The sequence below is a fragment of the Astyanax mexicanus genome, chromosome 18, assembly GCF_023375975.1.
Source record: "Astyanax mexicanus isolate ESR-SI-001 chromosome 18, AstMex3_surface, whole genome shotgun sequence".
Taxonomy (NCBI): Eukaryota; Metazoa; Chordata; class Actinopteri; order Characiformes; family Acestrorhamphidae; genus Astyanax; species Astyanax mexicanus.
This window is the reverse complement of record NC_064425.1, coordinates 43,589,453-43,606,155: the sequence shown is the minus strand read 5'-3', so window position 1 is coordinate 43,606,155 and position 16,703 is coordinate 43,589,453. Positions and strand designations below refer to the sequence as shown.

General features: G+C 36.9%; 1 protein-coding gene across 2 annotated transcripts in view; it reads left to right on the top strand.

Annotated features, from left to right (window-relative positions):
* The first annotated feature begins 747 nt into the window (after window positions 1–747).
* aplp1 (amyloid beta (A4) precursor-like protein 1) overlaps window positions 748–16,703 on the top strand; it is a 102,993-nt gene continuing 87,037 nt past the window's right edge. Inside the window, exon 1 of one of the 2 annotated variants that reach the window (XM_007232534.4) lies at window positions 748–994. In XM_007232534.4, the coding sequence (XP_007232596.2) occupies window positions 929–994 (66 nt within the window). In that variant the 5' untranslated portion in view covers window positions 748–928. The remainder of the gene's footprint in view (window positions 995–16,703) is intronic. The other variant, XM_007232533.4, reaches the window with a different exon arrangement.

Below are 16,703 nucleotides of genomic sequence, written 5' to 3'. Positions count from 1 at the left end.
GGGTTGCCAGATTGACACACAGTAACCAGCAACAACAATCTTACTATGCAAGCTGATCAGTGAATGTATATGTTTGCAATGTTTTTATTGGTTGCACATTTTAAAACAACTCATGCTGATATTATATAACATATATTAAGTTTCTTCTCAATATAGGATAGAACTTCAATTTTAAAACATTTAATTTATTTAAGAATAAGAAATCAGGAACATATCATACATATACATATATATGTACAGCTCTGGGGAAAAAAAAGGAAGATGGATGATCACAAGCCATCAAACCAAACTGAAGTAAAGCAGCATAAAGGTATCCAAAAGCAGTGTGTAAGACTGGTGGAGGAGAACATGATGCCAAGATGCATGAAAAAAACTGTGATTAAAAATCAGGGTTGTTTTCTTTGCAATATTTGAGGTCTGAAAGCTCTGCATTTGTTTTTGTTATTTTAGCCATTTCTCATTCAATATATTTATTTGGAATTTGGGAGAAATGCTGTCTGTAGTTTATAGAATAAAACAACAATATTCATTTTACTCAAACATAAACCTATAAATAGCAAAATCAGAGAAACTGATTCAGAAACTGACAATGATGGGAGAAGAATTGAGCTGGAGGGTGTGGCCTGACTGAAAACGGGTGGGAAAAGAAAAGGAACGAGGCGTGCTGAGCGAGAGAGAGAGAGAGAGAGAGAGAGAGAGAGGGAGAGAGAGAGAGAGAGAGAGAGAGAGAGAGAGAGAGAGAGAGAGCTTGGAGGCAGGCACCGAGCAGACAGACACGAAGCAGCAGCAGCAGCAGCAGCTCAGATTAATGCGCAGCAGATCCTCCAGCACAGCTTCAGCTTCAGCTCCAGCACTCCACTAAACACCAGAGAGAACAGGAGGAAGATCAGGAGGAAGAGACAGACAGACAGACAGACAGACAGACAGGATGGGACATAAAGACGCCTTCATATTACTGACTCTACTGTCCTGCTGCGCGTGGAGAGATGCTGAGGTAAGATAACAGGGTGGATCTTCAGTAAATGAGGGGCTGCAGGGGGTTTAATCAGCAGCTGCAGTCCGAGGAGGATGGAAAATCTGCGTGTGTGTGCGTGTGTGTGTGTGTGTGTGTGTGTGTGTGTGTGTGTGTGTGTGTGATGGATTGGAAAAAGGGTAAACACCATCATTGTGTCCAGTGAGGGCAGTGAGAGGATGGACATGATTAGAGAGGCAGTGAAAAATAAAGAGAGAGAGAGATAGAGCGATGGAAAAAGAGAAGGATGAGAGATTAATAGAGTGGGAAAAAAAGAAAGACAATCTAGAGAGAGACAATGAGAGAGAAATATAATTAGGCCTTCACAGGTATATATATATATATATATATATATATATATAGAGAGAGAGAGAGAGACATTTAGAGGTAATGGGGGAGGGAGAGAGACATATGGACATACACATGCATTTATAGAGAGAGAGAGAGAGATACATTTGGGGAGACAGAGAGAGATATAGGGACATACAGTGACATTTACAGAAAGAGAGAGAGAGAGAGAGAGAGAGAGAGAGAGACATTTACAAAGGGAGAGAGACATGGGGACACACAGAGACATTTACGGAGAGAGGTATAGATACATATGGAGAGGGAGGGGGTAGGAAGAGAGACATAGGGACATACAGAGACATTTACAGACAGAGAGATACAGATATATTTAGACAGGGAGAGGGGTAGGGAGAGACGTGACACATAGAGACCTAGGGACATACAGAGTAATTTAAAAAGAAATGAAAGAGAGAGAGAGATTGGCATACAGTGACATTTAAAGAGAGGAAGATAAAGAGATACAGCGACATTTAGAAAGAGAGAGGGGAAGAGAGAGAGACAGGGACATACAGAGACATTTGGAGAGATAGAGACAGAGAGAGCTATAGAGACATTTAGAGAAAGATGGGAGAGAGAGAGAGATTGACATACAGTGATATTTAGATAGAGGGACGTAGGGAGAGAGACCCATAACTCTATATTGGACATATAGAGTTATTTATCGAGAGAGACAGGGACATACAGAGACATTGGGGGGGTATATGGACATGCATCTATAAGAGAGAACGAGAGACATTTAAAGATCTATAATATATACATACAAAGAGCAGAAGCGAGATAAAGAGACAAATATGGACATACTATATAGAGGGTATATATGTGTGTATATATATATACATAGAGACATTAAGAAAGAGAGAGAGACAGGTAGGGAGAGAGGCATAGAAACATACCCAGACATTAAGAAAGAGACAGACAGAGAGAGAGAGAGACAGTCTGATAGAGAGAGAGAGAGAGAGAGAGAGAGAGACATAAGGACATACAGAGACATTAAAAAAGATAGATAGAGACAATCTAATGAATTTTATAGGGCGGGGCATTATGGTCTGGTTTCTGCAGAATAAAATTAGTATATTTTTATTATGAATTAAGCAGAGATGTTTTATAATTGGAGATCAGAGCTGTATGTGTTTTATATGATGGCTGGTGTGTGTTTGTGTACGCAGTGTGTGTGTGTGTGTGTGTTTGTGGTGTGTGTGTTGGTGCTGATCTGCACTGTGGCCTGTAGGGCAGGTTTATGGCCTTTGTGTGTGTGTGTGTGTGTGTGTGTGTGTGTGTGCGCTGGAGCTGCAGCTCTTTAAAAAAACACGCAGTGTGTCCGTGTCCCACAGTAATCCCTCGTCCTCGCCACGTAAAAAGCGTGGGCTGAGGTTTCAGCTCTCCTCTTTACTGCATGCTGGAGTGTGTGTGTGTGTGTGTGTGTGTGTGTGTGTGTGTGTGTGCGGTTTGCAGTGTGTGTGGAGCGATGACTGTGGCGTTTGTTATTGCACCAACGATGGATGCTCTGCAGCGATGCTGACAAAGCCTGTAGCACCCAGAGGGCCAGGTTTCTTCTTCTTCCACACACACATACACACACACACACACACACACACAGGCTGAGTGTGGCTACATTGGGTTTTCTACAATGCAGAGGCCAGAATGATGAAGCAAAACAGGGGGGACCTGATAATAGAGGTGGAATTATGGCGTGATGCTGTAAAATATTCAGATTTTAGAGGTTACACAATAATTTTGCTCTTTAAAGGCTTTGATATGTAAAAAAAGCAGCTTAATAATTGATAAAATGCTGAAAATAAGATGTTTCTGGTGGATTTACATGAATTTTGTGGTGAATTCAAGTATTTGCATCACCGAACACTAATAATTCAGTTTGAATATGGTCACATCAATGTGTTTTTAAAGGGAAAAACTAAATTTACATGCTTTAATAGAAAACTATCATATTTTTCAGACTACAAATTACACCAGGCTATAAGGCACAATTTAAGCAACACTATTTAGGATGCCTGCATTGAAGTGAGCAATGGTGTCGCCATGTTTCTCTTCTAATAAGGAAGCTGAGGGATGCGCCTAAATCAACAAAACTGTAATTTTTTAAAAGAACAAATTACTTTCAAAGTCAAACGAGTGCTGGATGTTTTTTTCTCCTGAAAACTGTTTATTTGGGGAGCAAAGCTCATCCTTTTATTACTGTAAATAGCTTGGATTTCCAATATTTTGTCTAAAAATGAGTTTTCAGTGAAGTTTCTCCAGCACTAAGGCTGGGTGCAGCAGCAATAGCATTAGCATTAGCTGCTAACCGCAGTGCTAAACTGAGGAACCCTGAGTTTAGAGAGGGAGATGGGTAAAGAGAGAGAGACATAGGGACATACAGAGACATTTAGAGAGAGAGAGAGAGAGATACATTTGCAAAGGGAGAGAGACATAGGGACATACAGAGACATTTACAGACAGAGAGATACAGATATATTTAGAGAGGGAGATGGGTAGGGAGAGAGACATAGGGACATACAGAGACATGTAGACAGGGAGAGAGACATTGGGACATACAAAGTCATCCTTTTACTACTGTAAATAGCTTGGATTTCCAATACTTTGTCTAAAAATGAGTTTTAAGTGAAGTTTCTTCAGCACTAAGGCTGGGTGCAGCAGCATTAGCATTAGCATTAGCCGCCAACCGCAGTCCTACACTGAGGAACCCTGAGTGTTCGGGTAACCCAGGGCGCTATCAGCTAGCGGTTCGTCCTACATAGCTTGTTTTAACATGGCAAACACACAGACTACAGTCCAAAATATTCACCTCTGAACGGCGAAAGACCTAGCACTGAGGTTAGCGGCTAATGCTAATGCTGCTGCACCTAGCCTTAGTGCTTCAGAAACTTTGTCTTGTCAGTCCATAATCAGTCCACAGGCTTTAGTCTCTGCAGTTCTTGGTAAATTCCAGTCTGGTCTTCCTATTCACCTCGTTAATAGTGGTTTTAATCTTCTGGTGAAGCTTCTGTACTTTAGTTCTTAAAGTCTTCTGTAAACAGTAGATTGTAAAAAAAAGTAGATTCCTTCACTCCTGCCCTCTGGAGGTTGTTGCTGATGTCATTAAGAGTTGTTTTAGGGGTTTTCTTTGCAGAACTCATAATGTTTCTGTTTCATTAACTGCTGTGGTTTCCCCCTTGGTTTAGCTGTTCATCACCTGTTACTTAGTACACCAGTGACGACTTTCTTCTTCAGGACATTCTACACAGTTGTTCTGGTTTTCCATCTTCTCTCTGACTAGAAAAATGGGTGGTTTCAGAGAGAAAGTTCAGATCTTCTGAACTGTGTATCAGATCCAGATGTAAATACCTGGAAATAAAAGCTGAAATGTGAATATTTTGTCTCATAATCATCCATATTTAATGTCAAATTCAAGGTTTTCAGTCTACAGCAGAAATAATTGGATTGGCCTCACTGTTCCAATACTTTCAGAGGGCACTGTATGTATGGTATATAATATACCATATTGGACATACTGTAGCATCAACCATCACCACAAACCACATAGGACATATGTATTTAATGCACAGTAAATGTTTTTTATATCTGTGTATTCTTCCTTCTGGACAGATACCAAGGGTACACACACATATATATATAAGATGATATTATTTTATAAACCCCACAGCTCTGTCCTCGAGTGACTTCGAGGCCGTGAGGAGATGTCAGAGAGAGAGAGATAGATAAAGAGAGAGATAGAAAGAGAGATAGAGAGAGATAAAGAGAGAGACGGAATGAGAAAAACAAGAATGAACAGGCAGCAGATTCTATCCTGCGTCCCGCTGGGAGATGGCATCAGGCTTGGCCTCTGGTGGCTGGTCTCCGTATGTCTGAAGCTCTAATCTGACCTGAAGGGACGTGTGTGTGTGTGTAGTGTGTGTGTGTGTGTGTGTGTGTAGAGTGTGTGTATAAAGAGGACAGGAGTGTGTGGCTGAAGGCTGGGTCTTGTAAATGCAGTATCACGTTGTAATTACAGTATAATTACGATTATGTTCGATTGTACATTGCTTGAATTCTGTTTTGTTCCATCTAAAACAAAAATATATCATTTATTGTATTTTATTTTTATATATTCTTTGGGTCATAGTCAGCATTTGTTCACTGGTAAACTTCAGATGTGCCTTTCGGGCCCTGCAGGATTTTAATCCATTACGGCGTAATGTGTTACCAATGGTTTTCTTGGTGCCTGTGGTCCCAGCAACCTTGAGATCATTAACAAGTTCCCCCCGTGTAGTTTTAGGCTGATCTCTTACCTTCCTCATGATGAAGGATTCCCTACGAAGTGATATTCTGCATATTTCTTCCGTTTTCTTACTAGTTTGCACATCCAGTGTTTTACTTATGGATATTGTGTAGTCCATTCCAGCCTTGTGAAGATCTATGATCTTGTCTCTGACATCCTTAGAAAGCTCTTTCTTTGGTCTTGCCCATGTTGTAGTTTGGTTAGAGTATGAATTAGTTCATGCCTTTTGTGCGTTTTGAGCCGTGCAAGTCGATAAGTATTGAGCCTTGAGACTGTATTTGAGTCCTGAACATTATATGGAAGGTTATTCCAGAGTCGGGAGGCTTTATAAGAGAAGGGTCTTCCCCCTGATTTTAGAGTCCAGAGTTCTTTGAACTAGTAGGAATCCAGCCCCCTGTAATCTACGTAATTGGGATAATCAATGCTACTGCATAGCGCTAATACTACAATGTATTAAATAGCCTTTCTGATTGATTCATATGCATAATGCAGCCTGTAAAGATATATATATATCTAATACTAAAACAATAATTACTACACAGTATACAGCTCTGGAACAAAAATTAAGAGAGCACTTCAGTTTCTGAATCAGTTTCTCTGATTTTGCTATTTATAGGTTTATCTTTGAGTAAAATGAACATTGTTGTTTTATTCTATAAACTACAGACAACATTTCTCCCAAATTCCAAATAGAAATATTGTAATTTAAAACGTTTATTTGCAAAAAAAAAAAAAAAGATGCAGAGCTTTTAGACCTCAAATAATGCAAAGAAAACAAGTTCAAGAGGTTTAATGGTTCAGAAATCAATATTTTGTGTAATAACCCTTGTTTCTCCTCCACCAGTCTTACACACTGCTTTTGGATAACTTTATGCTGCTTTACTCCTGGTGCAAAAATTAAAACCAAGCTTGTGGGCTTGTGATCATCCATCTTCCTCTTGATTATATTCCAGAGGTTTTTAATTTGGTAAAATCAAAGAAACTCATCATTTTTAAGTGATCTCTTATTATTATTATTATTATATGTTTTTTTTTTTTTTCAGAGCTGTATGTTTAGATATGCAGCTGTATTACAGAACCCACCCCTGCACTGCAGGAGCACTCTCTGAACAGATCCCGTCTGGAAGACTATCTGCAGTTGTTGAAAGGTTAAAGTTCTGGATCTATGATCTTCTGGTATGATGGCTGTTCTGCAGGTTTGATAAAGCCCTGCTGTTACTTGTACGGTACGGGCCTGTGGGTACAGCTGCGCCGTGCAGACGGTGCAGACTGTACCTGCAGTGGAGAATGACTCATCAATAACCAGCATTTACACCAGTTTACAGGCGATTTTATTATCTGGCATGATTTCTGACTCTCCGTCACTGAAGCCCTCTGAAGCCAAGAAAGCTGTTCGAGCAGGATGCAGGCAGCAGATCGCCATGCTGGAGTCAGGATGAGATTCATGCAGATAAAATATTAGAAATTCAATCATATTGCTGCACATAGTGCAGGGGAACTGGACTGGACTACATCATGTAGCAGAAATGCAGTACTATATATTGCACAATGTACTCAGTAATCTATATAACTACCTTAAGTTGCATCCATTGCTTACCAAGATCTGCAAATGCACACACACACACACACATACACTTTAGCTTTAGCTGTTCCTCTAGAGAGGTACTGCCAATAGAAAAGGACTCCCTATAGCAGATAATCAGGAATCTATTGAAATATAGAGGGGTATAAAGCCACCCAGTATTGAGCTGTGAAATAGTGTAAAAACTGTGTTCTCTAGAAAGATGGAGCTCCATCCAGTATATTTGGATGGATGGAATGAGTTAAGTAGTTGGGAAAATGATGATGTAGGTTGGTGGTCATCCACCAACATCCTCAGCTCACTAAGGCGCCGTCCACATGAATGCGGATAATTTAAAAGTTTAACATTTTGTTACGTTTTTGTCTCTGTTTGTCTCAGTGACCAAAATTTCAGTGCCGTTTTCATGTGGACAGAGGGACAAAACAGAGACAAAAACCTCTGTTTTCAAAAATATCTGGATTTGTGTGCCTAAAGCTCCTGACACTTTTTCATATATATTTTATATTTCTTAAATTTCGTAAATTGTCATTGTAAACAGCAACAACAATACCATTAATCTGTCAGTTAATTTGATCCTGTAAAAATACAGTAAAATGCTGGTGATCATAGTAAAGAAGTATATTATCACGATGCAGAAATTACTATTCAATATGTATCCTAATATATTGACATACTGTAAGCAAGGCAATATTTTCCGATTGTTTAAATTGTTTAAAATTGCAAAAAAAAAAAAAAAACAAGCTGTCATAGTGGCAAAGCTGTCAAAAAAAAAAAACGTTCATATTTATGAAGTTAACTTTTCATCCAATCAGAACACCAGGCATTTATCGCATAAAAAATAAGTACATCACTGCCCTCTAGTGGTCAGGACTTAAACATAACACAAAATGAGCCCCTGTCTGCGAGCAGTCTTAATCACAGTAACTGATGCCAACCAGCTAACACTTGTAGTGACTGATATATTAAGGGGATCTCTTAATAAAGCACTATCATATCAGATAGTCTAAATACTAATTGGAATTCTAGATTAGTTAAAACTCTTTATTCTCACAGCTGCTAACTGCTACGAGCTAACATCGTACAGCATTGTTTATAGTCTAGTATAAAGTCCTTTCTGCTCAATTTGTGGATATTTACTTTAACAAAAGCAGAATAAACTGTAATTATCTTCCAGTGTGTAATTTTCCCACAGCTTTGTTTTAGTTATATATAAATACCGAAACAAAGACTGGGTTATACACATTTTTAACTGTCCGAGAAACTAGAAATAACTTTTGGTACCACTTTAAAATAAGACTACCTTTATAAAGGGTTTATAAATGGTTTACAATTAGTTTATTAATGGTTACTAATAAGGTTGTAAAAGCCTTAAAAATCATTAATAATCAGTTATAACACATACGTAAAAATAACAACAATATAGATGGCTGTGTAATATAGTTCACTATTTGGCAAACAACAGGTCACTGTTGCCCTTTCTATGTATGTGTTATAACTGATTATTAATGATTTTTAAGGCATTTACAACCTAATTATTAACCATTTATAAACTAATTGTAAACCATTTGTAAACCCTTTATAGAGGTGGTGTTATGTTAAAGTGGTACCTAAGTTTCTAACTTAAAAACTAATACAAATAAATAGAAATTAGCTTAAATCGAGGAATTTTAAAGTAGCATGACTAGTGTTGGCCAATTGTAGCAGCACATTTAGCATTGCTAACATACAATAAATACTTTAGCAAGTAATGAAATATTGATATTTATACATAGTAATATAGCTTAAATTCATGCATCCCTAAAACGTATATAAAGTAATAATGCTAAGCTGCATTTGCTGATGCCAAACTAGCTAACACATGTGGTGACTGATAAACTCAGGGAAGCTTGTTACAAAAAACTGTTCTCACAAACAAAGAAAAAAATGTTTCAGAAATAATGAATAAAGTGGTATTCCAATATGTTTTCCCATATAGTGTGAATTCTGTATTTCACAGGAAAAAAAATATTTAAAGATAGAGAGGAATAGTGAGCATCCCTTCACTATAAATTGCTCTTTTTTTTTTTGCCCGCCACCCCCCCCTCTTCGGAGGACCAATTTAACTTTATTGTTTATTAGTGTTTATACACTAATAGTTTTTTTGGTACTGTGGGCATTGTGAGAAGAAAACAAAAAAAATATATCATAGAAAAAAATAAAATAAATAATAATAATAATAATAATAATAATAATAATATATATATATATATATATATATAATAAAAAAGATAAGAAGTGGGGGATAGTGGAGAAAATGGGAATAAGAAAAAAAAATTATACATAGAAAAAAGAGAATTAATGATAATAATAACAATAAAAATAACTGATCAATTTGTAAACCACAAGAGAAAAAGGAGAGGGGAAGAGAAAAAAAAACAGATCATAGCAAACAAGATACAAATATTAGGAAACAACAACAAATAGATCTGAATATTTACTCTTTTGAATGCTAAAACCCGCTGAACACTTCTGTAGCACGTGGGAAAATTCGCTTTTTTTTTTTTTTTGAGAATTCGAGTGGAGCTTTACTGATACGTTTTAATCTGGAAACAGCTTATCTTTGACATTTGGGTTTTTAGGTGAGTGGGGAGCGGGATGAGCTGCAGTGTCAGCTGATGGAGAGAAAGAGAGAGAGAGAGAGAGAGAGAGAGAGAGAGAGGGAAGGCTGATAACGCCAGGCTTTCTCTGAGGCTTTCACCTTGCAGTGTTAGCAGGATCTCCACTTGTGCATAATCAGGATCAGGTGCAAATCCTCACTTCCAGTCGTCGTTATGAAGGTGCGAGCTTTAGAGGAAGAAGTCGCTGGGATGTTGGAGTCTAAGAGGATTAGGGTATTTAGCGTTATTATTGTTATTATTATTAATATTATTATTAGTATTGATATTAATGCTATGGGTGTGGCGCTTTAAAAACCAGCAGTACTGGTTGGCTAAGTTTATTAGCCATAAAGCTCCTCCTGTTATTGTGGAATAATTCCAGCGTGGTAAGAGCATTAGCAGGATTACTGTCAGAGGGAAGAAACTATGCTGGATGTACAGTAGAGTGGGGCCTGCTTGGCTTTATCATCCAGATTACGCACGCGGAGAATACCCCTGCAATACACGTTAGCCTCGTGTAATTTCCTTGCATCGTGTAATTTTCCCACAGCTTTGTGTCATCAGTATAAATCCTGATTCAGAGCGTGGGTTACTTCATTTTGGCTACTGTATATAATACTGACGAACTATATTGACGTTGCTGATGTCAACTTCTAACACAGGCAGTGACTGATAGAGTGAATGAAATATTGGGCAGTTAAAAAAAAAAAAAAACACTTGACTATACGTGGAGCTTAGCTATTGTCATGAAGAGCTTTTTAACAGTCTCACAGAGCTCATCTACTGTCCTGCAGAGCTCAGCTACTGTCTTGCGGAGCTCTTTAACTGTTAAGGAGCTCCGCAAGACAGTAGCTGAGCTCCGCAGGGCAGTTAAAGAGATCCGAGGTACAGTAGCTGAGCTCCATGAGACAGTTTAAAAGCTCAGCGAGACAGTCTATGCTCCGCGGGACAGTTAAAAAGCTCCGCGCGACAGTAGCTGCAGCCGCAAAAAAAAATCTATTTTTTGAAAATGAGAATTGATTCTGATTCGTTTAATATTAGAAACATGATTCAAACATGTTCATGATTTTTTCCTGCAACCCTAACTAAAATATTGGGCAGTGAAACCACTTGACTGTCTTTAAAGCTGATAATAGCAATGAAGCTGAATTATATCAGCGTAAAGGTCTATAATTAGAGTATAAATATGAATTTGTTGCACATTTATAGAGTACTGTATGTTAAAAGTACCTTCAGTCATTCTGCAGTCAGTTATAAAACCTATTGTTAGAGGGGGAGAATGAAGAGAGTAGATTTTCTTTCATCATGTCATTTTCTCACGAATTAGTTTAAAATCGCAATAAGAGTATGGTTTATTTTACTCTGGCTCTCAGCTTTGGTTAAACCACTTTAGGAAAATATATATAATATTGGAGAACTGAAGTTAACAACGTCAACATCTAACACAGGTAGTGACTGATAGAGTGAATTAAACATTGGGAAGTAAAAACACCTGACTATCTTTACAGCTGGTAATCTCAATGAAGCTGAATTCTAACTGGTTAAAGGTTTAAAATTAGAGTATGAATATGATTTTTTTGAATATTTACGGTATGCTAAAAGTATTTTCTGTCATTCAGTCCGTTATATAGCCTACTGTCAGAGGAAAGAAAATTGTGATGGGTGTACAGTGGCTTTATTGCTTAGGTGACACGCAAAGTAGATTAGACTTGTGCAAATTTCTTTCCTCATGTCATTTTCTTACAATTTTAGGAAAATATATATTTATAATACTGGTAAATTGCACTTACTAATGCCCACACACTAACACAGGTGGTGACTGATAAACTCATGAGAGCATATTTCATAAAACATAGGGCAGTGAACGTGATCCTCACAGCTGCTAATCGCAATAAAGCTGAATTCTAACCGTGTAAAGGTCTGTAATTAGAATATGAATATGAATTTGTTGAATATTTACTGTATGTTAAAAGTATTTTCCGTCATTCATTCATTCAGTTAAAGCCTACTGTCAGAGGGAAAAAATCGTGATGGGTGTATAGTGGCTTTATTGCTTGGCTTTATTTTCCAGATTACACATAGAGAATACCACTACTTGTGCAATTTTCTTTCATTATGTAATTTTCTCATGACTTTGTGTCATCAGTCTAAATTCAGAATAAGAACATGACTTATTTTACTGTGGCCCTCATTATGATGTATTTAGCTTTCTCTTTTATCGGCTATAATGCTGCAATCATTAGAAACTTAAGAGGTGGATTACTCTGGTGCTTTTGTAAGTGTAGTTTTTTTCTTATGTATTCTGGGTAATGGAGTTCATGGGAGTAGTTAAATCTTTAGCTGTGGATGAACCACCTTCAAATCGCTGCAGTTTTTTTACGCCAGATCTAACACAGGTAGTGACTGATAAACTCAGGGGAGGTCATTAAAAAGAACAATGGGACCTGTTTGGATGTATTGCTGTGTATGTATTGGAGATTACACGCATACACACACACACAGAACACCCCTGCAATGCATTTTGTCCGCCTTGTGTAATTTCCTTGCGTTATGTAATTTACTCACAGCTTTGTATAATCAGTGTAAATACAGAACCGAAGCGTGGGTTATTTCTCTTTGGCCCTCATTCATGCGCTAAAGCGTGGCCTGTGATTTTTCTCTTTTAGCGGCTATAATGCTGCAGTCGTTAGCATGGCGAGTGGAGGATTACTCTGGTGCTTTTGTAAGCGCAGCTTCTTTTTTTTTCTGGTCCCCTATTGATCTGGTGTGTAGATGAGCAAGCAGAAGGCAAGCCGGTTGTATAAGTAGATCAGAGCGGCACACATTACTCAAAGATCATGTTTAGCCTTTGGTATAGTGCTGTTTTCACTGTCCGAATAATAAATGCTACATTCATCTACTTTATGTTGCATCCCTTTAAAAGAAGTGCTGCCAATAGAATCGGACTCTCTGAGGTGGATAACCATGAATCTTATGTGTATTGGCACCATTTCTAATGCCAGTCATTGGCTAAAAGGGTATAAATCATAACTGTTTCATAACTGTGTTTCCTGGAATGATTTCGCTCCTTTCAATATGATTCAATAATCAATAATCATCCAGTATTTGATGGTATTTTGTTGAATCCATTGGTTGAATCAGTTTCCTTCCACCTGTTTAACCTGTTTAATATTGCCAGTGCCACTGGCTGCAACACAACCCTAGTGCTTCACAGTTGGCAAGGTATTCTTTTGCACTTGTTTCCAAAACAATTAGGGAATTGATGATTACCATTGCAAAGGCCACAAAAAAAGAAATGTAATATGATTAATTAAAGTTCTTAAATGATGCATTTTTTTTTATTTATGCAAAGGCTTGGTTAGCTAAGAAAACATATACACATACATTTACACTTTAGAGCTATTCTTTTTCCCACTTTCTAAAGCCCTATCCAGACAGGATTAGTTTCTCAGGGGGTCCTTAGGTCATTTTATTCCTGTCCAGAACAACCATGTATGTGTTTTTTTTTTCTTAGACGTCCTCTGAGAAAATTACAGGCTGAATTATCTACTGTTTTCTCTGAACTCCGTGGTCCTCCGGTAATTTTAATCCCGTCCGGATGAACATCTCTGAGTTTCCTCACCTCCTCACGCATTTAAAAAATAGCTATTTGTCCACTGACGCGCAGTAATTACACTTTGAACGCGCCACGGTTTCCACGGAGATCCACGTTAAAAAGACAACAACGAGTGGAAATGGAGGAGCTACTGAACTCTACTCATGTCATGTGACCGAGAAAAAAGCCTAAAAACTCACTGGTCCTCCTGTTTTTTTTTTCAATTGCAGTCCGGATGCAGGAGTTTTATCACTCCTGAGTAGAAGTACAAATTATTTTTCACAGACGTCCTTTTGAGATACTAATTATATTTTCACTTTGTTATAAGTATTTTTACAGTATTTCCACATTTTTTAAACCTATTTAATATTGCCAATGCCACTGGCTGCAACACAACCCCACAACACAAGTGCTTCACAGTTGGCAAGGTATTCTTTTGCACCTGTTTCGTAAACAATTAGGAAATTGATGACTATGATGACTATTACAGATGATTATGATGACTATTACAAAGACCACAAGAATGATTATTTATGATATGAGTCCTTAAGACTCATATTGTGGATTTTTTTGGTTGTATCTTGACGTCAGAATGGGGAATGATGTTGGGGTTTAAACACAGCACTAAATGAAACAAAATTGGCTCTATTTTAGTAATCTATCAATCGATCAATTGCGAATCGTGTAGCTGGGTTTAGGTTGTGGCTGTGTTTCTTTTTGTATTGTGAGGGAACAAAAAATACACTTTGCACAGCTTAAAACACACAAAAGGCATAAACTAATTCTCTTAATTAATCATGGGTGTGGTTAATTTTGGGCGTAACGTAAAAATAAACCAATATATCTGTGTGCCAGTTATAATTCCCTTTAAGAACCAGGTGAGCTCTGACTTTGGCACGTCCTTATCTTATTAACAAGCGTGAAAATAGACTGTTGATGGGGTGTTAGATAGCAATGAGCATTGCGCAGGGCTCTAAATATCAGGGCCAAAGTACAGACTTTTCAAAGAAACAATATATATAGCAGGTATCCCAATATTTCTGTCTCTATAGTACAGGTCCTAATGCTGGATAATGCAGTGTATATGGCCATTTAACATAATTATTCTCATTATATCACTGATTCTGATCACTGCATCAATCCAGACTGGGTAGATTAGGATCTCGTAAACTCTGTTTATCTCAGAGAACGAGAAAAAGAAAGAAAGATAGAGAGAGAGAAAGAGAGAGAGAGTTTTCTGGAAAAGCTAATTGAGTTGAACTGATGTTACCTACAGTAAAAGATGGAGTGAGAGAGATTGATACAGGCTGAGAGTTTACAGGAAGGCTGATGGGGATGTAGTAGTGGAGATTAGCTGGAAAGGTAGACTGGGGTTGATAGTAGGGGTGGGCGATATGGGGCTAGAATAATATCACGATATTTCAGGGTATTTCTGTGACAATGATATTTTTGACGATATATTGAGAAAATAGTAAAAGTATGTTTTATTGCAGTATTTAAAAAATATACTATAAAATAAATGTCAAAGTATAAAGTATAGTATGACACTAAGACACTTAGCCATTCACTAGAAAAACTGTTTTTTAAGCAAATGTTTGTCTGTTTTTCAAAAACGGTAGCTTAATAAGACTTAATATGCCTTTTGTTTTTTTTAAGGTAAATGGCTGTTCAGGTGCAGTTTAACTTGGTTTGTTACCTAGATAATTACTAAAGCTATGAACTAACACTGTCTTTATTCAATTTTTTTTAACTAATTAACTAATAAACAGACAGAATAGGATTCTTTCCATGTTCTGTTTTTAGATTTTTTTATTTTATTGATGTTGACTTTAAAAAAAAAGGATCATATTGATTCTAAAAAGTTTCAGGGTTAAGAAGGAACAATGTGATTCCTCGCGATTATTCACAGCAAATTGTACAATTAATTAATATAATAATATAATCCAACATAAAATCTACCATAAAACTGGACTGTATAACATTTAGTGCACAGATTAAATAATATAAAAATATACAAAAAATATCCTTGAGCTTTACAGTAAATAGCAAAGCAAATACAAATACATAGACTGATTTCAATGCAATACAATACAAATTGGCACAGTGGCGTTAATAACAGAGAAGATAGATAAATCTTAAATAAATAAATAGATAAATAAAGTTTTTAGTTACTAGAACGTTTTCTGAAAGTTCCTAAACCGTTTAATCTGTCTGACATTCTGGTAACATCACTACAACTCCACTTGTGTAAATATTTTACTTTTAACATCCCCATAATGTTAGTATTAACTAATCTGGGAACAGTCTATAATAATTGTTCTTAGTTCTGGGCGATATGGGAAAAATCCTATATCACGATATGGATTTTTTAATATCACGATAATGATATATATCGTGATATACCTTATTTGAGTATGTTTTCAGTTATTCTTCGAAAAATATGACTAAATAATATCATTGCTTACTTTTTTCCAACTTTATTTCAAAGTGACATCAAAGCAATCTTTTACAAATAAGAATTACTACCTTTTAGTGCAGCAATATATATATATATGAATCAAATACAAACAGATGATTTAGATGCAGTAGCTGATTTTTTCAAAATTATACAGGAATTTAAATTGAGTTATCATAATAAACTCAATAAAAAAAAATAACGTAAAGCAGCGTCACGTCGCAAAAACACATTATGAAGCTTTTTTTTGCAAAGATTACTTTATTATCACTTATATAAACTGAGTTTATGCAAAGTGACCACGCCAATACATTTCATCCTAGCCTACTTTATATATTTGCATGAATAATTGATGAAATTACTGTAGAAACGATAGAGATGGTAGAAGGGAAGTAGCACAATAGACACTTTTCTATCATCCCCACGATATTTATCATCATATTGCACAGCACTAATTGTTCTGATAATGTTGTAACACAAACCGTTATTATGGCATAATGATGATATATTATTTCTGTAACGCTAGATGCTAACATTGCTGGAACCTTGCAAAATGATGCTAAATGTTCTTATAATGTTCTCTGTTAGCGTTTAGCCTCCGTGTAGACTGACAGATAGACAGGTAGTCAGACAGACAGACAGACAGATAGATGAATACATAATTAGATCCTTAATCTTCATTGATTTTAAAGCAGATGAAGGTATAAGGAGGAGCGTGAGGAGGGGCTGAGGGGTTAAAGCAGTAAATCAGGCTGGTTGCTGTTTGTGCAGCGCTGCTTTAGCGGTTAGCCGCTCCGCA